Genomic DNA, 27,185 nt, shown 5'->3' on the forward strand with positions numbered 1-27,185 from the left:
AATCCTCAATCACAATGAAGCTCTCCATCGCCGCCGTCTCTTCCTTCGTCGCCGCCACTCTGGCCGCCTCTCTCCCCGAGGCTTTCACCCTCGTTGCTGAGGGTGGAAAGACCGCCCTTACCGACGGATGTACGTGATGCCCTGACATCTGCATGGAGCGACCGCAACTGACCCGTCACAGCCCACGTCCTCATCGGCGCCGACGCCAACGAGAACGCCATCCTGGTCCTCAAGTCCGGCAACGGCGGCCAGGTCACCTACACTCGCGAGGGCTCCCCCCCTACCGGCTGGCAGAACCTTTACGTCATTGAGGACGCCATCAAGCCCGTCTCTCTGACCGTCCCTCACTCCGGCGCCACCCCCGACAAGGCCAACCTCACCGGCTTCGGCCAGTCCGAGGACGGCTACTTCACCTTCGGCGGTAAGCAGCTGTTCGGTGTCAGCCCCCAGAACCCCGAGCAGGTCTCCTACATCGGTCTCGGCCACAGCAACTACGAAGTCACTCCCCTGTGGGTTAAGGAGTGCAAGGGCTGCTAAATTATTTCGCCCGAGGACTGTGATAGCGTGGATATGGTCTGACCGTCCACTGCATTTTGTCAATAAATAATATCAATTGCACATAATACTACATACCGAATCATCTGAATCATGGGTTGTAAACCCTTCTGTCAAATATTGACTAGCTCCTTAGGGAGCGTTCTAGATTGCCCGTAACTCCACATTACTAAATAAACCGACGCTACTTAACAAGCCTTATGATCACTACAACGGTACAAAAAATAAACTGTGGTTTGATGACAACAAATGACAGCACGGAACCGCCTTAACCACTTGACCTATTCCGAACATCAATCCTCTATTAGTCTAAAAGAGCTACTTTTTTACAAGAAGATAGGGCCCGATTGTTGCTTGTAACTTACAGTTGGTGCAGCTATTCTACAGCTGTATCCAAGGGGTAGATCGTGATATCTTGGCCCTTCATTCTTCCACTAAACGCAAGATCTTCTTTATCCTGAATCTTCTATAAACTCCCAGTCTACTCGTCATCATTACCCCAGAATACATTGGCCATGGCTCCCTCCATTTCCAATTATCACCTTGCCACATGCCATTGAAGGGTTTCTGCTATAAATGTACGCTGCTGAGCGTCATAAGACAGGACACTTTGTTCTTTTGAGGAGTGACAGGTGAATGCAATGCTTGAGCAATTTAATAACCTCAATCCAAGTATATGAGGTAGATACAAACATTAAAATCTCTCTCTAATAGCCAATAGCCCTGGGATACTTCACAAACGACATCTGCCCCGACGGCGCCAACGCCATGCCCATCTTGCCCGACACGCCAGGCTCCTCGCCCAGCATATTCTGCGGGAATCCGACATCCAACGGCCTCACGCTCTCGAGATACGCGATCTGCTCGTCCGTCAAGCGAATGCTCAACGCCTGAATATTATCCCTCAGATGCTCGATCTTGCGCCCTCCCACCAGCGGAAACACATTCGTCGTCTTGCTCATCACATACGCCAGCGCAATCGCCGTCACCGACTCAATGCCATGCTCGCTCGCCACCTTCGCCAGTGCCTCACTCATCCTGACCTCGTCCTCTCCCTGCTCCGACCCCATCAGCTTCCTCAGTCCCTCCCCGCTCGCCTTCCTCTCCTCCAGCGCCTTCTGCGTCTGGAACTTCCCGCCCCCAACCGCATCCCACGGCGCAATCGCCATCCCAAACGTCCTCGCCATCGGAATAATCTCCCTCTCGAAATCCCTCTGCAGCACATTCCACCGTCCCTGATACACACTGAACTGCGTCTTCCCCGCCATCTTCGCATACGTATTCGCCGCACTAACCAGCCACGCCGGCGTGTTGCAAATCCCCAAATACAGCACCTTGCCCTGCTTGACCAGGACGTCCAACGAGTCCATCACCTCCTCGATCGACGTCGTATAATCCCACCAATGCACATACAGCAGGTCGATATACTCCGAGCGCAGCTTGGTCAACGAATCCCGCACACTCATATGCAAGCTCTTCTTATGGTTGCCCGCGTGGTTGATCGTCTTCCCCTTCCCCAGCTCGTAGCCCTTGTATTCGCCCGTGTACTTCGTCGCGAGCACAAGCTGGTCCCGGATCCCGCGGGCTTCGGCCCACTCGCCGATCCAGGACTCCGATTCTTCGTTTTGGTAGTTGTTCGCGGTGTCGATGAAGTTGCCCCCCGCGGCGACGAAGGCGTCGAGGAGCGCGAAGGACGACTCTTTGTCCATGCTACCCATGGCGGAGGACCAGGCGGAGCCGATGGACATGGCGCCGAGTTGGAGCGGGGAGACGCGGATCCCGGCGGTCGAGGAGAGGATGCGGTATCGGCCCAGCTCGGTGGGAGGGGAGGGGGCGGGCATGAAGGCTTCCATGTTGGGTGGTTGGTAGAGAGTAGTGGGTTGGTGTGGTAGAGTAGGGGTTGGTTGGGTATGAGGAGTGGGAGATTGGGGAGAGGAAGAGTGGGATGGGGATGGGGAGGCGGGCTTTATAGCTGGGGACCCGGCTGTTAGGGCAAGATGGCTAAGCTGAAGGAATAGGAGAAGTGGGACGTGAACCATGGGACGGCGATCGGTTCGATGGATGAATCCATTGATTGGGGCAGATTTAGCCGTAGCTGAGTTTGCGTTTGGTGATTGCGTGGTCTACGGCTTGCTGGAGGTGAGGTTCTCGGTCTATACGGAGTATCCATATCTTGCGATGAAGTCCAAGGCAAGCCAGATGAAGAACCCATACGATTAATGATTATTTACAGATTTTAGCTATTTGTACACAGAAATATTAATCACCATAATAATAAAGATCCACCCAAAACGCATTAATCAGTCAGTCATTATCAGGTCCATCCAGTCCATCCTATAGGACCTAGAAGGAACCCAACCTCGTCTTCACATTCTCCCACACATTACCAGACCGCTGGAACACCTTTTCAGCCACATACTTCATCTTCTTACCCGTCGGGCTGGCGATGAAGCCCGCCTCAACGAGGAACTGCACGTTGCGCCGGATCGTCGCCTTGACGTGCTGCTTCTGCGAGGGCGACACGGCACTAGCGTCGGTCATCATGTCACCGCCCAGTCGGCCCTGAATGGCGTCGAAGACCTGCGCAACCGGCCACAGCGGGTGGTTGTTGCCGTCCTTCTGGATGGACTGGTGCATGATGTCCATCCAGGTGGCGTGGTCGACCACCTTCAGCGGGTACTTGAGTTCCCGCGAGAAGATCTCCCAGAACTCGCGCTCCGTGATGCCGTCCGTCATGTAGGTCACCGTCTTGATGGCCTCGGCGGGGCAGAACGCTTGGAAGACCGTCTCTTCCGCCACTCGCGTGCTGCTGGTCACGAACATCCACCCGTCGCCGTAGTCGAGGCTGTGCGCGCGCGCGTCCACCACGCCGGATGCCAGTCGCCAGATGAAGTCGTCGGTGTTTGCCACACCCTCTTCCGGCGTGCCGAGGATCAGACCCGGCTTGATGATCGCGAACTGGTCCGGGTGCATCGCCGCGAACTGCTTGACGAGCAGCTCGGAGAGGTACTTGGTCTGCGCGTAGCCGTTGGCGTGCGCCACCTCGCGCGCGATGTCCGCGTCGTTCTCGCCGACGTGCCAGCGGTGTCCGCCGGAGACGTACACCAGGCGCGGCTTGGCCGGGGAGACCATGGAGGCCTTGATGAGCTCCGCGGTGGAGTTGACGTTGGCAGCGCGCAGCACGGCAGTGCCGGCGTTCCAGTTCACCGCGGCTCCCGCGTGGATAATCGAGTGCACCAGGCCGTCGTTGGGCGATTCACCCGTCAGCGACGCCCACTGCTTCGCCTTGAGACCCAGACGCGGCTTCGCCAGGTTACCTGCCCACACGTCCAGCTTGCCCAGGTAGTAGTCGGACCACCACTGGGCGCGGACGGCGGATTCCTTGACGCGGATGAACGCCTCGGAGGGGGTGCTGGCGCGGACGTGCGCGATGACGCGACCCACGTCGGGGCGGTCGCAGAGCTGGCGCAGGATCTGGGTGCCCAGGAAGCCCGTCACACCGGTGACGAAGACGGTCTTCCGGACGGATGTGTCCTTGACGATGTTCTTGAGGAGCGCTGAGGCTTCCTGCATCGCGTCGAACGTGGGAGCTTCCTGCTTGACGGTGCCAGCGAGCTCGGCCTCGATAAGCTGCACAAGGGAGCGAACGGTCATCTCGCCGTCCAGGATGCGCGACACGTCCACCTTGACGCCGTAGGCCTGCTTGATGTAACTTGCCAAGCTGATGACCTGGACCGAGTCGATGCCCATGGATGAGATGTTGAAGTCGCGGCCCTGCAGCGGGGTGTCGTCGCGGTTGACCAGGTTAGAGATCTTGCCGCTGATAGCGAGCGCCTTGTCCTCGTCGGGGCGGAGCGTGTCGGTGGCGACGGCGGCGGGCTCGCGCTTGATGCCCATGGCGGGCTCGAAGTCCGAGGGCAGCGCGTGGAGCCAGTTGTCCACGGTCTTACGGTCGATCTTGGTGGACGAGGAGCTGGGGATCTTCTCGACGACGATCCAGATCACGGGGACCATGTGTACGGGCAGCGTCTCGGACATGTATTTGGAGAGGGCGTTCATGTCGAACCCGGTGCGCTGGAGACGGCTGCTAGACACCTGCTTCATGTCGGCGCCGAGCGTGGCGGAGAGCTCCAGGATGGCGATAAGCTTGTTGGCATACAGCCCCTTCTTGGGGTAGGCGACGACGGACTGCGTCACCTCCGAGGGCAGACAGAGATGGTACTCGATCTCGCCGAGCTCGACACGCTGGCCGCGGATCTTGACCTGCGTGTCCTTTCGGCCGATGAAGAGGAGGGATCCGTCGGAGCCATACTTGACCAGGTCACCGGTCTTGTAGAGACGGTCGCAGCGGGACCACGGGAGCCACGAGGGCCGCGGGATGAACGCCGCATCGGTCTTCTCCGTGTTGTTCAGGTAGTGGCGGGCCAGAGTGTATCCCTCGACGAGGAGCTCGCCGACACAGCCAATGGGAGACAGCTTGTTGTGGTTGTCACGATCAGCCACCCAGCAGGCGCCTCCGACGGAGGTACCGATGTTGTTGGGCAGAGTGCCGGGGAGGACCTGGCGGTTGGAGGAACTGCAGACGCAGCACTCACTGGGTCCGTAACCGTTGACCAGCCGGACGTGAGGCGTCCAGGCGGCGACGTGCGCGGCCGTCATGGCCTCTCCGGCCAGACAGAGCGTCTCGAGAGTCGGCACGGTGGTAGGGTCGATCGTGTTGACGAACGAGGGCGTCAAGACCGCCCAGTCGACGTTCATGCGGGTGATCGCCTCGGCGATGTTACCGCGGCGCTCGTTCTCGGAGGGCACACAAATGCAGCTACCCTGGACCAGAGTAGACAAGATCTCCAAGACACTAGCGTCGAAGGTGTATGAAGCAAACTGCAGGACACGACGACCCATCTGGAGACCCTCCTTGTGCGATATGGCACCGGTACAGAATGCACGGTGCTCGACGACCGATCCCTTGGGTGTTCCGGTACTGCCGGACGTGAAGATCACGTAGGCCGAGTTGTGCGGCGCCACAGGGGTGGTGATGGTCTTGGGAGTAGCGGCCTGAGCCATGCCAGGTCCCACAGCGATAGCCTTCTCCACGACACCCGGGCAGCGGGCGAGCTGCTCCTCGGAGCAGAGCATGACCTTAGCGTTGACCTCTTTGACGACCAGCTGCATACGGCTGGTGGGCTGGGAGGCGTCCATGGGCACGAATGCACCACCGGCCTTCATAGTTCCCAGCATGGCAACAATAGTCCACAGGGACTTCTCGAAGCAGATCGGCACAAAGACCTCGGGACCCACGCCGGCGTTGATCAGATGAGCTGCGAGCTTAGATGAGATGCTCTCCAGCTCGGCGTAGGTCATCTCGCCGTCCCAGGCGCAGATGGCGGGCGCGTCAGGGTGCTTGATGGTGTTCTGGGCGATGAGGTTGTGCACGCAGTCATCGGTCATGCTAGGGATTTCCCGGTTCCAGCGCAGCAAGTCCTCCTTGTCCTGAGGACTGATCATCTCCAGATCGCCGATGCTACCAACGGGCTCGGAGGCCAGCTGGTGCAGAACGTGCTCGAACTGGCGCACGATGCGGTCCACCTGGGTCTCGGAGAGCACGCCGTTGTCGAAGTGGACATGGACAAGCACGGTGCCGTCGGCGGCCAAGCTGCACTCAAGAGTCAGGGCGACGGTGCTGAAGCGAGCGCGAGGAGCAGAGAACGGCTGGATGATGCTGTCCTCGGGGATAGAGCTGGCGGGCTGGATGACCAGCAGCGTCTGGAAACCGCAGGAAGCCGCGGCGCCCTCACCCAGGCGGGCGATGTTCTGCAGACCGAAGTTCTGCGCGGGAGTCATCCTCACGGAGTGCGTATGCGCATGCTGCAGGAACTCGGCGACGGGAGTCTGGGCGTCGAAGCGAGCGCGGATGGGGACCGTGGCAATGACAGGACCAACCATGTCCTCCACACCCAGCACGGGGGCGTTGCGACCACTGACGGTGCATCCGAAGACGGTGTCAGGCGCATCGCAGTAGCGAGCCTGGAGCAACGACCAAGCGGCACGGATCAGAGTGGCAGTGGTGTAGTCCGACGGGCCGCTGCGGTTGACCTTGAGGGTGTGGACCAGGGTCTCATTGGCAACGGGCTGGTACGTAGCGGACGGCAACAGGGGGAAGGTCGTCACGTCTCCCTCGGCCAGCTCCGAGCGCCAGTAATCCTCGGTCTCCTTGCTCACGTTCTTCTCGGCAACGTGCTGGATGAAGTCCCGGAACTGGGGACGCGCGGGAGGCACGGTACCTTGCAGGGCCTGCACGAGGTCGTTGAAGATCATCTCCAGCGACAGACCATCGTAGATGGCGTGGTGGATAGTCAGCACGAAGAAGGACTTGCTCTCAGTAGAGATGACCGCATGACGCGTGAGGGCGTCGCCCATCTGCATGGGGATCTTCTCGTCCGTCTGGATGTAGTTCTCCAGGTCGGAATCGTGCTTCCACTGGATGCGGGCGCGGTTGACGACCTGAATGGTGCCGTACTGGTCGGTCTCGACCATGGTAGTGCGCAGGACATCGTTGTTGCCGACGATCAGCTCCCACAGCTCCTTGAATCGGTTGACGCTCAAGCTGGGAGGCAGCTCCAGGGTGTGTCTGGCGATGTACGAGCCAGAGATCTTAGTGGACAAGGCCATAAGACCGGTCTGCAGCGGACTGCAGGGATAGGCGTCCTGGATGACTTCGGCGTCCTCGAATCCGGTAGAGGCAAGGATGTTCGAGCGAACCACGCCAGCATCACCACCGAGCAACTCGAACGGTTGCGCAGAGACGAGCTCCGGCGAGCGAGCAGGAACCATGACCTTGGCCATGTCGCTAAGCACGAGGTTTCCGAGGATGTCGCCCACCTGCAGCTGGAAGCCCTCGGCACGGCAGCGCCGGGTGAGGTTCATGGCCTCGATGGAGTCACCACCCAGGTGGAAGAAGTTGTCCTCGGCACCGATCTCCTCGGGCGGGCAGTGCAGGATATCAGCCCACATTGACTGGAGACGCATCTCGGCCGTGGTGGTAGGCATGCGACGCGAGGCGCCGTCACTCGCGCCAGCAACAGCAGCCAGCTCGGCCAGAGACAGACCGGAGGCGAAGGTGGAAATGACACGACGGTCCGTCTTACCGGACGCCGTCAGCGGCATGTATGCGAGAGGAAGGAACGCCGACGGAATCATGTAAGGGGGCAGGCGCTGGACGAGCTCCTGGTTCATCTGAGCGGCCAAAGACAGGATGGGCGGCTTGTCGGCAGGAGCAGCGTGGAACGGATGGGCGAACTCAGGACCGAATCCACTCTGGCTGGAGATGAAAGCCACCAGCATAGCCTTGCCACCCGGGTGCACCATAGCGACGGCGGTCTTGACCTGGTTGTTGATGGCACGCATGTGGGCTTCGATCTCGGTCAGCTCGACACGCTGGCCACGGATCTTAACCTGAAGGTCCTTCCGGCCGATGAGATGCACGCGGCCGTCGTCGCCGTACCGGGCCAGATCACCGGTCTTGTAGAATCGGCGGGTGACGCCCTCCTGGGAGGCCCACTGAGGGTTCTCGATGTACACGGACTGCGTGCGCTCGGGGTCCGCCAGGTAGCCACGAGCCAGGGTCGGACCTTCGATGATCAGCTCACCGACGGAGCCGATGGGCACCAGACGGTCGTGGTCGTTAGGGTCGACGAGCCACGACAAAGCACCGGTGGCCCGGCCGATGCAGCTGCGCGGCGTGTCCGTCACCATGGGACCGATCATGCAGACGGAACACTCGCTGGAGCCGTAGATGTTGATGAGTTTGGCGACAGCAGCCCAGCGATCGATGATATCCTGCGCGACGGCCTCACCGGCGACAATGAGTGTTTTGAGAGTCGGAACGTCTTCGTGGTTCAACGACCGAGCAAAGCTGGGGGTGAAGATGGCCCAGTTGACATTAAACGACCGGATGACGGGTCGGATATCCGTGTGACGGTCATGGTCGGACGGGATGCACAGGCATCCGCCAAAGATTAAAGTAGTAAAGATTTCAAAGGTACTGATAATGAATGTATAAGCGCCGAACTGCAGGGCGCGGGTGGTATTAGACACGTTCATGGCGGAGGCATGCTGTAGGGCACTGGAGGCCACGGAGGCGTGCTCGTGGACAACGCCCTTGGGCTTGCCAGTGCTGCCGGAAGTAAACATAACAAAGGAAACATCGGTAGGCTCTGATCGCGACTCAAATGCACCGTCGCTGGCCGACTCGATCTGGTTTAAGAGAGGGGTATCAAGTACAATGAGTTGAGGGACAATGCCGTCGAGAAGCTCGTGGTTGGAGACCGAGGCAATGACTGTTCGGGCCTCGACGGACGAAACAATCGTTTCAATGCGCTGACGAGGGTGTCGGGGATCGAGGGGAACCCAAGCAGCTCCTAGCTTCCACAGACCGATCATCGTGACGATAGTCCATAGGGACTTGTCGAAGCAGATGGGCACCTGCTGTCCGCGCTGAACGCCGACGGACTCGAGATACCGAGCCATCTTGCCGGCAGCAGCGTTGAACTCGGCGTATGTCATCGACCCATCCCACGACTGCAGGGCGGGCGATTCGGGGGTAACGCGTGCTCGCTCTTCGATCAATCGATCGACGCAGACCTGGGTCCCCTTGGGTGTTATCCGGTTCCAGGCCTCAATCTGCAGAGTGTCCAGATCACTGGGAGCACAGAGTTTGGACATGTTCTGGTAGGGATCGACGCACACCCTTTGGAGGACGTCGGAGAATGTACTAGCAATGTATTCGGCCTGGGCACGCGAGACCGCCGACTTGCGGTATATTAAGCCCAGCGTCGATAGCGAAGGGTCGACTCGTAGAACATAATCAAACTAGGCAGGTTAGTACATGGCAATCATTCGTGGTTACTAGACGTGTGACTTACTGTCTGTTCACTGCAAATTTCTGTCTCAGGGACTTCACTCTTCAACAAAGGCTCCTTGATCCAGATGGCTGAATTGCAAGGCTTGGGATCCAGCACGGAGAAGACTTGCAAAGCCTCCGACACGGAGAGCATAGCTTCGCAATCAAGAAGGCCCTCCTGCCGCGTGTGCTCCTTGGAAGAGAGTACAGAGCTACCTGCGTCGAGGCGCGCTCTAGAGATGGACGCGTTGGTCCATTGTTGCTTCGGACTCGGGCGTTCCAGCCCAACCGTAGCAAACATGACATCGTCGGAGCCCGAGTATGAACGAAGGACAGCAGCCCAGGCAGCCTGGACGAGGCCTAAGGGGGAAAGATCGTACTGCTGGCAGCACGCTTGGATCAAGGAGAGCTGAAGGCTCACGTCCAGTTGCCCAAGCGGCGAGCGGGACTCTCGCTTGGAAGAAAGGCCAGAGGGGAGGTACGACGGCGTGACATCAGTAACCAGCTGCGTCCAACGCTGGCGAAGCCGCCCGGCATCGTCAAGGATTGTAGACGGCATGCTTCATGAAATTCAAATGACAAGTTCCAGAGCCAGCAAGCAAGAGACCAGTCTGGCAGTCTGGGGAAGAAAGGAGAGAAAAGAGATTGGCATAAGGCGGATGGGATCGAAGGAGAGAAAGAAATAGTAAAAGATCAACCGACTAAAAAGACATTCTAAAAGGAAATTTCCTATTATGTGATCTCATCACATGCGGTACTACATTTCCACTTGTCTCTCTTACGGAGTCTTCCGGGCCAACCCAGTGAATTTCTTTTTTCTTCCGCTACTGTCCACTGTCCAGCGTTCACAGCTCATGTTGAGTGGGTCCAAGTTGAAGCAAAAGGAAGAAGAGTATGCCGCATTAGGACCTGACGTGGGTCAGCAAGCAATACCGAGGGATCAGGGGAGAAAAATTAATTAAACCGAAAAATCTACCAAAACAAAAGCAGAAAAAACTCAAATCATTCTCCATGACATGGAGATGGAAACAATAGCCTAGCTCGAAGTCGGACCCACCGCAGGGGTACCTGTCGAGAGGGAACCAAGGATGATCATTTTTGTGGTTGTTTCCATGCCACTGGAGGAGAGACAAGTGTCCACCGTGCACTACAGGCCAGCGAGATCGTGCGAACTCCAGTTCGCCTCCGCAGTCAGGCCAACCACCGAGATAGAACCACCCGCTAGTTCCGACAATCATCACTAGCAGGGCGAAGGAATCCTTTTGCCGTGAGATTAGGGGCGTCCAGCTGGCTGCCGGCAGTCTCTCTCGGGAACTTCGCCTGCCCGAACGGGAGAAATGGAAGCTAGCATTGCTTCAGTCTGACGTGGCTCATCACGACGACAGACGAAGCCTGAAGCGTCGCCTAATCGAGGAAGGAGATACTGACAAATTCATCCCGGTTGCTACTACGCCGTATGCCGCAAGGTTCAATCCCTGCACGCACGGGTCCAAAGGATTCGAAAGAAATTTTCTTCGCGTCCCAGAGGTTTACTTTTCCAAGCGACGATATCAGCATCAAGGTGAAACTGATGAAGTAAAACCACCGGAGCACCTACTGTAGCAGTATGAAACCGCCCACGAGCCATGGTTCAGCCGGCAGGACCTGTTTGGCTGGGAGGCGATGGATATCGGGATGAAACCCAAGTCGTGGAAGAGAGAAAGACAGAGAAAGGAAAATGCCGTGACGAAAGACGTCCCGTGCAAGTGGGCCCGTGACCCGCGCTGGCGCTTTCCCGCTCGCTTATCGAGATTCCATAGTGCAGATCGCCTCCATCGGGAAAGGCGCGTGGTTTTGGCCTGGAAGAGTTCCGGTACGACTGTATTCCGGTATGTATGTATGTACGTATGTATGTATGGTATGTATGAAATGTACTGCTGGTAACATCGTACTCGTGCTCTGTCCGCCACAGGCAAATGGTCCATGCCCACGACTCCAGCGACACCAACAGGCGTCTCTTGCGAGGGATCTCGGTTCCACTCAGACTCTCCCGATCCACCTAAACCTTCTCCCGTCCCAGATGTGCGGCGAGGCTCATAAATCGTGATTGTCACGAACTATCCCTCCTGAGCTCGTAGTTCCGATCATCTCCGGCGAAGATCCCAGAATATACGCCCTCTGATTGATGCCCTGACATCCTTGCCAGAAACTCTCCTGCCAGCCCGTGTCCACTGTTCCGTCTCTCTGGTTTCTCGCGAGGGCTGGCTGAATCCATTTTCCCACCGCAGACGTATCAGATCGGACGGGAGATGGCCGTGCGGTGAACAATCCGGTGCGTAGCGCATGGAGACGCCCCAAATTTCGACGCCGTAAGGTTGATAAAATTTCTCAGATGTGTGGAAGATGTGGTCAGAGCTACGGAGTTTCCGTTTCGAGATTAAGGGGGAGGAGAGCGAGCACAGACGAGCTGTAGAACTGAGAACTATTTGATAGAAACAAGGTTTGGTACCTGTCGGCGAACCATATTTATATCGAGGCCGGTCTCGGACATCAGCTTCAGATTCTGTGATACTTCTCTCCAAGCCTTTTCCATATTTAATATCCTATACCTTCTCTTGTCTCTCAAAAGTTTTCAGCATCTTCTCTATTTTCTAATATTTCCTAATATTCTCATACACATCAAAATGCCTAGCGTTTCTACCTCCTCTGTCCCTCTGGACCCTACCAACGTCGACCTTCTCCGGAAGAAGTTGGCTGAGGACGTTCGCAGTATGTATTCATGCATTCTAGGACAGGACTCCCACCCTACAGATCATATACTGACTGCATCCTATCCTAGTCGAGAAATACTCCCCTCTTGCCCCTCCCGAGTTGATCCAGTACGAGATCGGTCTGTCTGCCAACTCCCTCCTCACCGTGCTCAACAGCCGCGTTGAGGCCCGTCACATCATCCGCCGTCAATCGGACCGTCTCCTGGTCCTGGTCGGCCCCTGCAGTATCCACGACCCCGAGACGGCGCTCGAGTACGCTCAGCGTCTGCGCGTCCTCGCCGAGGAACTCAAGGATGACCTCTGCATCATCATGCGGGCCTACCTCGAGAAGCCCCGGACCACGGTCGGCTGGAAGGGACTGATCAACGACCCGGACGTCGACGACTCCTACAACATCAACAAGGGCGTCAAGATCGCCCGTCAGCTGCTCGCCGACATCACGGACCTCGGTGTCCCCGTCGCCTGCGAGATGCTCGACACCATCTCCCCCCAGTACACGGCCGACCTGATCAGTGTCGGCGCCGTGGGCGCCCGCACCACCGAGTCCCAGCTCCACCGCGAGCTGGCCTCCGGTCTGTCGTTCCCCGTCGGCTTCAAGAACGCCACCGACGGCTCTGTCGGCACCGCCGTCGACTCGCTCAAGTCCATGCGTGGCCGCCACCACTTCATGGGCACCACCAAGCAGGGCCTCATTGCCATCACCACCACCAAGGGCAACGAGGACGGCTATGTCATCCACCGTGGTGGCAGCCGCGGCACCAACTTCGACGCCGACAGCGTCAAGGCCACCAAGGAGCTGCTTCGCTCGAAGGGCGAGCGCGACGTTCTCATGATCGATTGCTCTCACGGTACGTTCCCTTTACCTTTTTGTTTCTTTTTTTTTTTTTTCTTTTTCCTTCCCGCCGATGGCGCGCGGAAACATTTCCCGTTAGCGTCAGCGGCAGTTATTAGCGCGGGCGCCACCACGCGGCCCCAACAAAAACAAACCATCAGGACCCTGCAGCTAACAGACCCAACCAGGCAACTCGTCCAAGAACCACCGCAACCAGCCCAAGGTGCTCAAGACGATCGAGGACCAGCTGCGTCAGGGTGAGGACGGCATCATCGGCGTGATGGTGGAGTCGAACATCCGCGAGGGCAACCAGAAGGCCACGGCTCGTCTGGAGGGCTGCGAGAAGGGCGTCAGTATCACCGATGCCTGCATTGACTGGGAGACCACCGAGACGTCGCTGCGTTCTCTGGCCGACTCGGTCCGTGAGCGTCGTGCTCGTGCCTCGATTGGCAAGCAATAGGGGATTTTTCTTTTGTTTTGGGGAATTGGCGCAGGTGTATTTCGGTCTTTGAGTATCTTAATAATTAGTTAATATCCATAATCCAAAAGTTAGTGAATCAACAGTTGTGCAGATAATATTTTGGGCTTGTTGTGTGTGATTGTACCAGTAAAGTACCTGAAGCAAGGGCTAGGCGTAGTGCGTCCCTCTGAATATATATTTCGAACGACCGGGTAGTTCCAATTCCGCCGGATACCCCCCGTCTGCATAAGTTATGAAGGGGTAACCGCTTTTCCGGACCTGAAAGTCAAATTTCCATTATTAATGTTTCCATGTTCTCTGGTTCCTTTGCCTTGGCAGGAAAACAAGGAATTGTACGTCAGAGTGGACAGTTGGTTGTGCTGTCGAAATTACCTGCAAAATAGATTAACTGCAGCAAAGGATCGATAAGGTTCTTGGGCAGACCCTGCATAAAATGCACAGTTAGGTTACATAAGCAGCACAACGCTTCATAGTAAATACCGATTCTAAACTACCGAGTATCGACTGTGAAGTATATTCAAAATATTGTCAAGGTGAAAGACTACTGCCCTACAGTATTTCTACAAAAATACAAAAGTCACAGAATAGAAAAGCTTGAAGCACTAAAAGTGGATAAAGCCAAGAAAATCGACCATCACACAAATCCAATTTCTCACGGTCTGTATAACCCCCGCATGGTCCTCGGGGACAACCCTCTCCGAACAACGCCAATGCAGGCATAACTTAAGCTCAGACTGGAGCCTGGCTGGCATCAAACCTGCTTGCTCCTCATCCACCTGTCACTTCGCCGCAACTCTATCGGAAACGATCAGCCGGGTCTTTTTAGTTTGCTCCTCCCCACTAGGAGGAGGGGTTCGTCTGGGACTCTGGAACGTACCGCGATCGATGGCGTTTCGATCTAGCAGAACCGCAGCAGCGAGATGTTGTTGTTCACCTCGCCGTCATTGACGGGATCGACGTTGCCGTCCTCGGTGATGGGGTCGGCGCGCTATCCGCTTAGTTTCGTTCTGTGGAGGGGTATTGAGAGTGGACTTACCTTTTTGTTTTTCTGTGTGGAACTGCCTTAGCAGGGTGAGGTTGTTGGCGATGGAGGTGACTTACACACTGGGTTTGTTAGCACTCATCAGACATAGGTTATGTTGGAGGGGAACGTACAAACTAGGTATATTCAAAGAGCCTTCGTTCAGTTATTCACCTTCAACTTCGGGAGAAGTCACTTACGCTCTGTATCAATTAGCATATGCAGTGCAAGGTCAAGGTCAATACATACCAACTGTGTTTCCAGAACAGATCAACTGTCAGATCCTACCAAGCTTCAAAACCCTGGACCCATAGGCAATAAACTTACAAGCTGTGATCTGTTAGTGCCATTGACCAGTCAAAAGGATAAGATAGACTTACGGCCTAGTTCAAGCATTAATCACAAACTCAGTTAATGTAATCGGGGTAAACGAATAGGCGAAGTACTCACGACCTGACAAGGCGGGTTAGACAGTGGGCTCAGAGTAGTGGGGATGACTTACATTCTGAGGCTGGAGTTAGTATTTCATGCTGCATTACTGCATTAACGGACCGAGAGAAATCCGAAGGGGCTTACATTCTGGATAGGGTTAGTGTTATCAGACCAAGGAAGGGGTGAGGATTGTTTGGAACTCACGTTCTGATTTGGAAAGACAAGTGCTCGTCAGTGGAGCTCAGGGATCATTTTGTCAATGTTATTAAATCAGGGTCTCACGTACCACCTGTCAGATGTTAGATATGATTCCATGACCAGGATTGAGGTGAACTTACAGTCTATCAGGAGATAGAACATGCTATGATTAGTACTGTATAGACAAACCATGACCGATTGAAACACTCACGCCCTGTCCCGGTTAGCACGGCAGAGCCAGACTCGGACAAGACATCATACATTCTGTCAGACGACGAGTTAGCATCAAACACCCAACCAGACATGCCAAGACTTACATTCTGATAACCCAAACCAAACCATGTCAGCAAGCATAACCTTCATGTCAACAGCACTATCCACAGGAATAATTCATACAACCTGACACCGATTAGCATCCGATCATCGATAGTCAATGGGTCGAGCCACGACCCGGAACCTTACAGGCTATGGTAATCGCCACGTTTCCAGACATTAGCACTATTGAACCCAGTACATCAAACCAAGTCACAGGTGGGTGTTCCACATACAGACTAGAAACGCACCGAGTCAGCATCCAGACTACCTACTCCGAAGTAAACAACAATCAACAGGAACAGCCGTGCTATCCGGCCAGAGGGAGGATCGACTCACCACATCACCGCTCTGTTCAGGCAAGGATGAGCAACGTCAGCGAAATGGCACATTGCCGAGCACCGCGACCCATCGTCCCAGAGTCCATAGTTACCTGAGTAAGTTGTTCCTTCGAGATGAGTGGGGAAGTCGGAAGGGAGAACAGAGGCGCTCCAAGACATCCGACGACCAGCGCCGCCGACAACGAGAGGAACCGCATATCGAGATTATGCAATAGGAAAGAAGGACAGGAGGAAACGAAGGTGAAAAGTGGGAATTGAGAGAATTGATCTGCTCGGAGGCAAATAATAAAAAAAACAGGAAAAAAAAAAAGAGGGGCTTGGGTGGGAGTGTGGTGAAGGAGAGAAGAAACAGAAGATGTCGAGCAGGGAGGAAGAGGAAGGCGAAAAGGACAGATTCAGGGGAGAAAGTCAAAAAATCTATTTTTTCCCACGGGTGGGATCCATTCTGATGACGATCACGAACCTTGGGATTAGAGCCTGGCTTGGCGTGGGCCGTGGGAACGTGGACGGAAGGATCTGATCATGCAGTGGAGCGATGAGGATGAGCCGATGAGGTGATCCGGTCGCGGTACACAGACGGTACGCCCGTATGGCCCGTACATTACGTGCGATACCGCCATTACGCGGTGGACATCCGAAGGTTCGGAATGCCCTCATCATTGCCCGTTCGGGGTTAATGCTTGGGCCAAGCGGTGGGTTCCGCCCAAACTCACGGCGCCAGGGCCCGGAAATATTTTGACATCATCATGATCCAGTGAGAGCTTTTCCCAGGAACCTTCCCACGGAGGAATAATTTGAGTTCAATATTAGGGGACATGCCATGGTCCGGATAACGTTGCTATGATATCGAGCATAGAGCGTTGAGTCTAAATCCGCCAGGAAACGGGAAAAAGAAAACAAGATGCAGCCATCAGAATTTGTCACTTTCCCTGCCTTGTCTCACCAATCCCCCGTGCGAGGGAGCAGACCCGCCGATGTACTTACTAAAGATGTAGATCTTAGAGCCTACGGGAAGGTGGATACGCGCTCTAGTTGCGGAATTGTCGAAGAACCCTGGCAAAGTTGGCGCAAGCTGGAGCATCAGCTAAACCCAGCTTGACCTGACTCGTACCTCAACAGAGGCCAGCTGTTCTGTGGATCCACGCAGAACCATGGTCTGTCCCGTTCCCGCCGGCTTCAAACTCGGGTGGAGTCGGCTTTTCAAATGTCCCAAACAAGTAAAATCCACTAGGTTGATTTGTCTGGTACGATTCCCTTGTTTGAAGTTCTCTGAAGATCTATATTTAAAGAAACCACAACTTAGTTGGTCTCGGGCTGATTGAAGGTTCACCACATTGGCCCAACACAGAGAAATAGATCACCAGAACTATTGGTCGATTAACAACTCACATTATCAAGTAAAAAGTAAAGAAAAGTTCTATCCGTCTATATACACAGAAATCTAAGTCTAAATCTATTTACGCAAGAATGACCTCACCTCCCACCCCTTTTAGTAAAACATCCACCCAACCTTGTAGAATGGCAAAAGTCCAACCCAAATCACTAATTCAAAAACGCCTCCCGGCCATACTTCGCCGCCAGCACGGCAATCCCAACCCCCAGGCCGTAGACCGCAACCCGGCCCAAAAACCTGGCGAACGACGACTGGACGACGGAGCGCACCTTCTTCTGAAAGATGGTGCCCTCGTTGGCCCGCGGGAACGGCGTGTCAGGGATAGGCTTGCCCAGGAACTCGCACAGCGGCGCCCATCCCTCCTTGGGGTTCCATTCGAGGAGGTTGTCAGCGGGCACGACGCGACGCACATGGTCGTAGTGGTCGAGGAAGGCCTGCTTGCCGTTCTTTTCGAAGTCGCCGCCGAAGAACCCGTCGAAGCCCATGCGCACCATGCGGTTGCCGATACCGAACACGTTCGGGTCGATCCAGCCCAGCAGCGTCGCCAGCGGGCTGTAGGTGCGGCGCATAATGGTGTTCTGCATCGAGACGTACCAGTCATCGACGTCGCGCAGTGTCAGCACCACCTTGGCGTCCGGGTAGGCGGTGGTTAGCTCCTCGACGAAGACGGCGCCGGGGAAGTCGGTCGTCGCTTCGACGTGGCCCAGCAGCTGGTCCCATTCCTTCCGGGTGAAGGGCGTCCCGTTGTGGTATTTCCCGCGGAATGCGTCAGCCCACATGTTGGCGTCTTGGGGGTTCTGCATGATCGATGTCATGTGGTACGTGTCGTAGCCTAATTGCTGGAGGGCGAGCCATGTTGCTGTGTGCGTGCAAGGGGCGGGTTAGTGGATTGGTTGGGTGGTTGGGCTGGTGTTTGAGAGAGGAGAAGGATTGAGGGGGAGGAGGGGGCCAACTGACAGAGAGTCCCCGTGCGACAAAGACCCAAAACAAGGACTTGCATCGGCTTGACGCGGTGGCATGTCCGCCGGTCGATGTTCTGCGTTTGCGTGACCACCTCGACAGCTTGCATGATGTTGGTTGTAGCTTGCAGATCGGGTTTGGAGAGGATTGTGCTGCAGCTGAGGCATCCAAGCGCGCTGTCCTACTACTTATGATCTTGTTTACAGTGATCATCTCTATATCCATTCCGATAATAATACTATAATCCCCACGCAGTCAACAGAATAAAATTGTGCATGGCTTGGCAGCCCTTCCTCGCGAAGCCTCCGCCATGGCACTGGTCGACTAGATGTCCGCGGATACCCGGTCGGGGGTATCGGCACCATGAATGGAGCAAGCAGAAGTCAATTCGCCATCTGAAAAACTCTGCATTGGCGGTGCATGTGTAAAAGAAATTATAATAGACAGGGGTAAAGCGCAGTCTGGCGTCCGGTGTGCCTGGTAGACCACTGTGCAATGCCGAAATCAAGTACCTTTTTCCCCTGGCTGGTTGGGGCTTACTTATTCTTGCTATTGCTTGTGTCTGTATGGCCGGTCCATCCGGAAAGCTCTGGGCCTCGACCCGCTCGCCGTGGTTCAATGAGAAGAAAGCGGGTCCTGTGGATGAGGTTCCGATCTAGATCCGAATTTTATCCTTCCTGTTCCTGAGTCCACAATTGGAACATTTTTGGGACGGGGGATTTTCAATTGAGGTATTTGGGATATAATGCAAAAGCATGTTAAAAGTGAGGCAGGAGTGTGCGATAAATGAGACAGATAGGACGGAATGTGAGTTCTCTGGCGGTTGCTGTGCAAAACAGCAGGACTGCGTCAGTAGCAGCTGTGCGGTCAATGCCGATAGTTCGGCAATTAGCGTGCGTCTGCAGCAGGTTTTAAAAAAAGACGCGGAGCTCCAGGAAAGTTCCTGAGAGCCAACCAATTGAGCCGCTGCGCGCTAAAAGTGCCGATCAGCCCCATCGACAGAGCTAATCTGATCGGGTATCGAATCCTCTGTAATACGCCGTCATGACGAGCAACCTAAAACCGTTACCGTCTTGTTACCCAGACATCGAGTTTGATATCGTAAATAACCAAAGATGGATATCCAGCACATCGTGAGTTCCACCCTGGTCTAACACGCTAAATGGCCCGCTGGGGCATCTGGATGAGAACTAGTTTATGGGGATACGCCCAGTGGTGTGAAAGCTAGACGTCGTGGATCATACTCCAGCGATGGAACAAAATTCCTTCAGGTCGATCCCAGGTCCTTAGAGGGTCGGGTCGGATGGATGGCTGAATCGGGGAATCGGGTCTCAAGGAGAAACAAACGCGATCTGGTACCGAATTTCCAGGCGATCGGAAAAGCTAGCCTTAGGAGTTTCTGATCTGAATGTCAGTCTTTTTCCACTTTTTTCATATGAATCAGAAACAAAAAGTCAAAAAGTTTTTGGCCTTTGACATTTCTCGGCCTGACTGCCGTTTGCCTTCTCTCATTCTCTTTGCCTTCGCGTCGCTCATTCTTTCGTTCTGTGTAAACCCCCATATGTAATACTATTGAAGCCTTTATACTTAATATTCTTTTTCTTTGAGCCGCCGTTTTTGAGAGAGCAACCATGTTGCAGGTCGTGTCTGATATTGATGCCGCTCCGTGTCATTTCCCTACGGAGAGTCTGGGGAATGATGATGTGCGAGGCTTCAAGTCGATCCCGGTCGCTCTAGGCTCCCTTTCGACGCCTGTCTCCAGCGATGCCTTGCTGAGGGCTTGGGCTGTGGTCCTCCGTTACTATGCTGGAAGTGATATCATCTGCTTCGGTCGGGTCGACGACACCACCGACCCTTCGTCGCGCTTTGCTCTGTGCCATGGCGACATTCCCATCGACACTCCCCTTGAAGCGATTCAGGCTTCGACATCCGAGCTCGTGGGTGAGTCGTCGACATCCGCGTCGCTTGGACAATGGATGGAATCGAAAGCTTCCATCAACACTCTCGTGTGGAACTGCTTGGATCAGGTATCCGAGTCGCAATTGCAAGATCTGCAATCCACTCAGGTATGATGACATCCTTCCCCAGGTTCTGATGTCAAGTCATAATAACTCACTTGCTTCTCTGTTCAGGGCTCCCTTGCCGTCATCCTCTCCTCCAACCCCGAACAACAGGCCACTCTGGCCTACGCATCACATACTATAGGTGACACCATCGCTTCGTCAGTAGCAGAGGCATTGGCCCGTGTGGTGAATGCTATCGTCGACGAACCTCAAACCCCTATCGGGGAGCTGGACCTCTTCGGTCCATCCTCGTGGAACCAGATCCATGAATGGAACAACACCGTTCCGGACATGTTCGAGGCCTGCCTTCACGAGCTGATCGACGAGAGGGCTACCACACGCCCCGACTCCACGGCTCTGGAATGCTGGGATGGCTCGGTCTCGTACTCGCAGCTGGTAGACTATACCTCTCGGCTGGGTAACTTCCTTATCTCCCAGAACATCGGGCCGGAAGTCTTCGTCCCCGTCTGTTTCGACAAGTCCCTGTGGGCCGTAGTATCGATGCTGGGTGTTCTCAAGGCCGGCGGAGCTTTCGTGTGTATTGACCCGGCACAGCCCATAGACCGTTTGAGCACCATCATAGAAGAACTAGATGCGAAGATCGCCTTGGCTGCGCCAGAGCACTGCGCCAAGCTGGCCGATGCCCTCCCCCAAGCCATCGCCGTCGATGCAACCTTCATCCGTCAACTTCCCCCTTGTGCCGAACTCCCTCGTCGCGCCTCGCCCCGTGATGCCGCTTATGCCATCTTCACCTCTGGCAGTACTGGCAAGCCAAAGGGTATCGTGCAGGAACACCGGGCCGTTTGCTCCAGTGCAAAAGAACATGCCAGCCGGCTGAACATCACCCCCGAAACCCGAACGTTCCAGTTCGCCGCATACACCTTCATCGTCAACACATTCGAGCTCTTCACGCCCCTCGTGGAGGGTGGCTGCGTCTGCGTGCCCTCCAAGGAGGACCGACTCGGCCGCACCACCGGAGCCATGCGCGATCTGCGCGCGAACTGGGCCTGTCTGACCCCCTCCTTCCTCCGATCCCTCAAGCCCGGCGATCTGCCCGATCTGAAGACTCTCCTGTTGGCTGGAGAGCCGGTTCAACAAGATAACCTCGATACCTGGCGCAGCCGCGTGCAGATGCTGAACATGTACGGTGCCAGTGAGGCGTCCGTCTGCGTGACGGGTGATCTCTCGGGCCCCGTTGGGCGATCGACCATCGGTCGGGGTGTTGGTGTTTGCACCTGGGTTGCCGACGTTACAGACCATGACCGTCTGGCCCCTATCGGTGCGATCGGAGAGTTGGTCGTGGAAGGGCCTGTCCTCGCCCGGGAATATATCCACCAGCCGGACAAGACGGCTGCTGCTTTCATTGCGGACACTCCGTGGTTGAAGAACATCCGTGGTGAACCCCCGTATCGGGCATACAAGACCGGTGACCTTGTCCGATATGGATCCGATGGCCGAATCAACCTTGTCGGGCGTAAAGACATGCAGGTCAAACTGCGTGGCCAGCGTATCGAGCTGGAAGAGGTCGAGTTCCATCTGCGTCAGACTCTTCCCCGGGGCCTTGAGATCTCGGTCGGTTTGGTCAGGCCCAGCGATCAGCCTGACCGGCCGTTCCTTGCTGCGTTCGTTGCCTTGAGCAAGGGATTTGCCGATGGCTTCCACCTGGTCGATCCGGAGTCTGCCGAGAAGATCGAGTCGCTGACGGTTGACTGGAAGAGCCTTGCCGCCCAGGCCCTTCCTGGATACATGATCCCGTCTACGCTCGTCAAATTGAAGCACATGCCGCTCACGGCGTCCGGCAAGACGAACCGGAAGGCCTTGACAGACTTTGCCTCGCAGCTCACACTGGCGTCTCTGTCAGGTGTCACCAAGGGCGAACGCAAGGAGCCCGCCACCGCCACTGGACAAGTGCTGCGCAAGATGTGGGCCGAGGTGCTGGAGATCTCGGAAGAGACGATCTCCGCCGATGACAGCTTCCTGCAGATTGGCGGTAACTCCATCGACGCGATGAAGCTTGTGAACGTGGCCAGAGACGGAGGCATCGGCCTCAGCGTGGCGGGAATCTTCACGCACCCGAGACTGGACGAGATGGCCGAGGCCTCTTCTACGATGGAGGAGCTGGAGTTCGAAGACGTTCCGTTCTCACTACTTCCAGAGGGAGCCAGTGGAGAAGAGCTGGTTGGAATGGCCGCGGACCAATGCGGCGTCGAGAAATCGGCCATCGAGGACCTTTACCCCTGTACGGCCTTGCAGGCTGGATTGCTTGCGCTGTCAGACAGCCGGGGCGGTGCCTACGTTGCGCAGCACAGTTTGAAGCTGCCAGCCGCTAGCGTCGACATCGGAAAGTTCAAGCAAGCTTGCCAGCAGGTGGTGACGGCGCACCCGATCCTTAGAACTCGCATTATCTACCCTCCCGAGTTCACCGCACTGCAGGCGGTCCTCCTGGGCGACATCGACTGGCGGTCGGCTGACACTCTCGAAGAATATCTTGAAACCGACAAACAGCAGCCTATGAAGGCAGGCGATGCTCTCACGCGATATGGCCTCGTTCCCGACGGTGATGGCTGGACCTTCGTGTGGACAGTGCATCATGCCGTCTACGATGCGTGGACACTGGAGTTGGTCTTTGACCGCATCGACAAGACATACAAGGGTCAGGCCCCTGAAAAAGACACCACCTTCAAACAGTTCATGAGCTACGTCGTCAACACCGACAATGAGGCTGCCGACGAGTACTGGAAGCAGTACCTGAAGGGTGCCGTCCGCACCGAATTTCCCTGCGTTGTCTCGATCGCGAAGCAGCCTGTTGCCGATGCCTCTGTGCACCGTGAGATGAAGCTCAACCGACCGGAGCAAGTGTCCGGCATCACCATGCCGTCTATGATCCGCGCCGCCTGGGGCATGATCGTTGGATCCCACTCGGAATCTGACGACGTTGTCTTCGGAACCATCGTCTCTGGACGCAATGCGCCTGTCCCTGACGTGGACCGTCTCGTTGGACCGGGTATCGCTGCCGTGCCCGTGCGCGTCAAGGTCCCCGAGTCTGACTCTGTGACCGTCTTCGACTTTGTTCGCGGCGTGCAGTCGGAGGCCACGACGATGATCGAGTTCGAGCAGACCGGTCTTCAGAACATTGGCCGTCTCAGCTCGGACGCCAACTCCGCCTGCGATTTCCAGACCTTGCTGGTCGTGCAGCCGGCCAAGGAGAAGGCCGCCGTCCTCGAGGAGCCGGATCTGCGCAACGTGTCCGACGCCGACGCCAACTTCGGTACTTACGCTCTTACCTTGGAGTGCAGTCTCAAGGCCGACGGGGTATCCTGCGCCGCTCACTACGACTCGGACCTGATTTCCGAAGACTACGTCGAGCGTGTCCTTGGTCAACTTGAGCACCTTCTCGACCAGATGTGCTCCTCGTCCGACGACAAGAAGATGGGCGACGTAGTCTTGCTCGGTCCTCAGGACCTAGCCAACATCCGCGAGTGGAACCAGGATATTCCGGGTCGCATGGACCGGACCATCCACGAGATCATCGGTGACCGTATCGCCGAGCGCCCCGACCACGAAGCCGTTTGCTCGTGGGACGGATCCTTCACGTACGCCGAGCTAGACCAGCATGCAGCCCGTCTGGCCCGCCGTCTCGCGCAGTCCAACGTTGGTCCCGAGGTGTTCGTTCCTTGCTGTTTCGAGAAGAGCCGGTGGGCCCCGGTGGCCATGCTGGCCGTGTTGCGAGCTGGCGGTGCCTTCTTGAACATCGATCCCTCGCAGCCGCAGAACCGCATTCAGCTCATGATCCAGAAATTGAAGGCTAGGACCATCGTCTGCTCGCCTCAGCAATACGAGCTGTGCGCCTCGTTGGGCGATGACTACGACGTCGTGGTCCTCGACGAGCAAACCCCAGAGCAAGAAATTCCCGAGACCGCTCCTGTGAACCCCGTTGGTCCCGAGAACGCAGCCTACGTTATCTTCACCTCTGGAAGTACTGGAGAGCCCAAGGGCACGATCATCCAGCACGGATCGTACTGTTCCGGATCGACCTCCCACGCACCGGCGATGCTGATGGATCGCAACACACGAGCCCTTCAATTTGCGTCCTTCACTTTCGATGCAAGCCTGGTCGAGATTCTCACCGTGCTCGTCATCGGCGGTACGGTGTGCTTCGCGTCGGAGGAGCAACGCAAGCGAGATGTGACCGAGGCCGTCCGGACGCTCAATGCGAACTGGGCCGCCCTCACGCCGTCCTTTATCAACCTGATCAACCCCGACGATGTTCCCACGCTCAAGGTTCTGGTCCTGGCGGGTGAGGCCATGTCGCAATCCCACCTGGATACCTGGGCTCATCGCGTGCGACTTGTCAACGGGTACGGTCCCAGCGAGTGCTGCGTGGCCAGTACGTCCAACTGGGACCTGACGGTTAATTCGAGCCCGCGCAACATCGGCCGCGCCTGCTCTGGTGCGTCGTGGGTTGTGATGCCCAACAACCACCACCGTCTGGTGCCCGTGGGAAGCGTTGGAGAACTGGTGATGGAAGGATGGAACGTCGGCCGGGGTTATCTGAACGAGCCTGAGAAGACCCAGGCCGCTTTCGTCGAGAACCCTAGGTGGCTCGACCCAACCGATGACACCCGCCCGCCGGTGGTCTACAAGACTGGTGACCTCGTCCGTTACAACCCAGACGGCACTCTGCGATTCGAGCGTCGTAAGGATACGCAGGTCAAGCTGCGTGGTCAGCGTGTGGAGCTAGGCGAGATCGAATACCGGATCAAGCAGAGCCTGCCTAACAAGCCCGATGCCGTCGTCGACATCGTTTCCGCCAAGGACGCCGTCGATCAGCCTCGCCTGGTGGCCTTCCTCCCCATTTCGCGTGAGGACGCCATGGAAACCCCGGTGGATGTGGATGCGATCATTCCGCCACCGGATGAGCAACACGTTGCCGCGCTGTCCGGTCTCGAGGACCGTATGGCCGATTTCCTCCCCATGCACATGATCCCCAACACCTACCTGCCCGTGTACTACATCCCCAAGCTGCCCTCCGGCAAGGCGGACCGCAAGACCTTGAAACGCGTCGGTGGCCAACTGACTCACCGAGAGATGGCCCAATACTCCGGTACCACAGAGGAGGCGCGTCCGCCCACCACCGAGATGCAGCATACTCTGCAGCAGCTGTGGGGCGAGTGTCTGAAGATGCCTGCGGCCCAGATCAGTCTCAACGACAACTTCATCAGATTGGGCGGAGACTCCATCACTGCTATGCGTCTCGCCTCCGCCGCTCGGTCCCGCGACATCCCTCTCTCTACGGCCTCCGTCTTCCAGCACCCTACCCTGGAGGCGATGAGTGCCGTCGCCGAGACCCTGACGCAGCAGAAGCTGCCCCAGACCTTCCAGCCGTTCTCGAGCGTCAAGTCCATTCCCAAAGACAAGCTTCTGGATGACATCGTGCTGCCCCAGGTCGGGGTGCCGGCGTTCCAGGTCGAGGACGTCGTGGAGGCGACGGACTTCCAGTCGCTCGCGATCAACGGCGGTCTGAACCAGACCCGCGGCTGGAGCAACTACCTCGTGTTCGACTTCAACGGTCCCATTGACCTTCGCCGACTGCAGAATGCCTGCGACAAGTTGGTTGCACAGCACGCGGTCCTCCGCACTGTGTTCGTCACCACCGGATCCCAGCTGCTGCAGGTCATCCTGCGATCGTGCACGCCCGAGGTCACCTTCCACGTTCAAGACGATGAGGATCCCTCGGAGGCGCTTGTGCGAGACGATCTTGCTCGTACCCCCCGCCTCGGCGAGCCCATCGTACGTTTCATGGTGGTCAAGAACGGCGCTGTCAAGCACCGCGTCATCATGCGCGTGTCCCACGCCCAGTACGACGGCTCGTCGATGCCGCTGCTCATGCAGGACCTCGGCACGGCGTACAAGGGCGAGGACCTCATCCCGCGACCGCAATTCTCCGACTTTGTGCGCATGCAGCTGCACACCAGCGACGGGGCCGAGGCCTTCTACAAGGACATGCTGGCCGGATCGAATATGACGCAGCTGGTCTCGCACTCCAAGATGTCGACCACCAACGTTCTGAACACCATGATCGTCGAGATGGTCCCGCTGATCGCCTTCAAGGACCACGGCATCACCCCGGCCACCGTGGTCAAGGCCGCCTGGGCAATGACCCTTGCGGAGATGGCCTGCACCTCGGACGTGGTGTACGGCCACATGGTTTCAGGTCGCAACCTGCCGCTCAACGGCGTCGAGTCCGTCATGGGTCCTTGTCTCAACATCGTCCCCGTGCGAGCCAACATGGCGACCATGGCGACCGTGCAGGAGCTGCTGCAGCTGATCCAGCAGCAGCAGACCGACACCATTCCACACGAGAGTCTCGGCTTCCGACAGATCATCGACCAGTGCACTAACTGGTCCAAGGAGACGCGTTTCAGCACCGTGTTCCAGTACCAGGAGTTCGGCGGCGAAGACGTCACCCAGCCCATCACCATGGAAGGCAAGACCACCGTGGTGCCTGGATTCATCTGCCCCTCGCCGGACGCCTGCGACATGTCCATCCTGGCGACTCCGGTTGGTGAGCAGGTGCGAATTGAGATGATTTTCTCGACTCACGCCATGACGCGATCGTTCGCGGACGCCACGCTGCAGAAGCTCGCGGCGAGGATCAAGGAGATCGCGCGCACGGGCGTCGCGGGAAGAATGCCATCATTTGTGGGCGAGCCTCAGATTCCTTTGCCGGAGCCTGGCCGTCGCATGACGAATGGAGTCAACGGGATTGTTGGACGGATTGTCAACGGCATCAACGCGCAGAACGGAGTGAACGGGGTCAATGGAAATGAAGTGAACGGAGTCCACGACGCGGAAATGCCGCCGGAGGAGTCGTATCACGTGAACCTGCTGGCCTCGGTGCCTCTCTAAAAGTGTATTCTAATCTGTTGGGTTGTGTATTGAGGAGTT

General features: G+C 56.6%; 7 protein-coding genes across 7 annotated transcripts; 3 read left to right on the forward strand and 4 right to left on the reverse strand.

Moving 5' to 3' along the window:
- Positions 1-14: 14 nt before the first annotated feature.
- P170DRAFT_514621 (uncharacterized protein) lies at positions 15-537 on the forward strand (the record flags this gene model as incomplete). Its single annotated transcript, XM_024855229.1, has 2 exons — positions 15-129; positions 182-537. The coding sequence occupies 2 exons, from the start codon at positions 15-17 to the stop codon at positions 535-537; spliced, it is 471 nt and encodes a 156-aa protein (XP_024698695.1).
- A 725-nt stretch (positions 538-1,262) lies between these two features.
- P170DRAFT_469008 (aryl-alcohol dehydrogenase) lies at positions 1,263-2,454 on the reverse strand (the record flags this gene model as incomplete). The annotated part of the gene is made up of 1 exon (XM_024852582.1): positions 1,263-2,454. The coding sequence occupies exon 1, from the start codon at positions 2,406-2,408 to the stop codon at positions 1,263-1,265; it is 1,146 nt and encodes a 381-aa protein (XP_024698696.1). The 5' UTR covers positions 2,409-2,454.
- Positions 2,455-2,898: 444 nt separating this feature from the next.
- P170DRAFT_469009 (amino acid adenylation) lies at positions 2,899-10,013 on the reverse strand (the record flags this gene model as incomplete). The annotated part of the gene is made up of 2 exons (XM_024852583.1): positions 2,899-9,423; positions 9,477-10,013. 2 exons carry the CDS (start codon positions 10,011-10,013, stop codon positions 2,899-2,901), a joined length of 7,062 nt encoding a protein of 2,353 aa, XP_024698697.1.
- A 2,104-nt stretch (positions 10,014-12,117) lies between these two features.
- P170DRAFT_370104 (3-deoxy-7-phosphoheptulonate synthase) lies at positions 12,118-13,496 on the forward strand (the record flags this gene model as incomplete). Its single annotated transcript, XM_024844942.1, has 3 exons — positions 12,118-12,202; positions 12,273-13,052; positions 13,225-13,496. The coding sequence occupies 3 exons, from the start codon at positions 12,118-12,120 to the stop codon at positions 13,494-13,496; spliced, it is 1,137 nt and encodes a 378-aa protein (XP_024698698.1).
- A 666-nt stretch (positions 13,497-14,162) lies between these two features.
- Positions 14,163-16,323, reverse strand: P170DRAFT_441799 (uncharacterized protein). The gene is made up of 5 exons (XM_024850401.1): positions 15,914-16,323; positions 15,820-15,831; positions 14,554-14,565; positions 14,395-14,505; positions 14,163-14,312 (listed from the first exon to the last, which is right to left on the reverse strand). The coding sequence occupies exons 1-4, from the start codon at positions 16,016-16,018 to the stop codon at positions 14,416-14,418; spliced, it is 219 nt and encodes a 72-aa protein (XP_024698699.1). The 5' UTR covers positions 16,019-16,323; the 3' UTR covers positions 14,163-14,312; positions 14,395-14,415.
- A 1,040-nt stretch (positions 16,324-17,363) lies between these two features.
- Positions 17,364-18,283, reverse strand: P170DRAFT_451417 (sulfotransferase family protein; the record flags this gene model as incomplete). Its single annotated transcript, XM_024851182.1, has 2 exons — positions 17,364-18,073; positions 18,172-18,283. The coding sequence occupies 2 exons, from the start codon at positions 18,281-18,283 to the stop codon at positions 17,364-17,366; spliced, it is 822 nt and encodes a 273-aa protein (XP_024698700.1).
- A 1,447-nt stretch (positions 18,284-19,730) lies between these two features.
- P170DRAFT_469010 (acetyl-CoA synthetase-like protein) lies at positions 19,731-27,146 on the forward strand (the record flags this gene model as incomplete). Its single annotated transcript, XM_024852584.1, has 2 exons — positions 19,731-20,240; positions 20,307-27,146. Exons 1-2 carry the CDS (start codon positions 19,806-19,808, stop codon positions 27,144-27,146), a joined length of 7,275 nt encoding a protein of 2,424 aa, XP_024698701.1. The 5' UTR covers positions 19,731-19,805.
- Between the last annotated feature and the right edge of the window lie 39 nt (positions 27,147-27,185).

The sequence above is a fragment of the Aspergillus steynii genome (genome assembly GCF_002849105.1).
Source record: "Aspergillus steynii IBT 23096 chromosome Unknown P170scaffold_11, whole genome shotgun sequence".
NCBI lineage: Eukaryota > Fungi > Ascomycota > Eurotiomycetes > Eurotiales > Aspergillaceae > Aspergillus > Aspergillus steynii.

Bases quoted from the DNA above. Each gene is read 5' to 3' on its own strand.
- P170DRAFT_441799 (XM_024850401.1), bottom strand. From the start codon at position 16,018: ATGCGGTTCCTCTCGTTGTCGGCGGCGCTGGTCGTCGGATGTCTTGGA.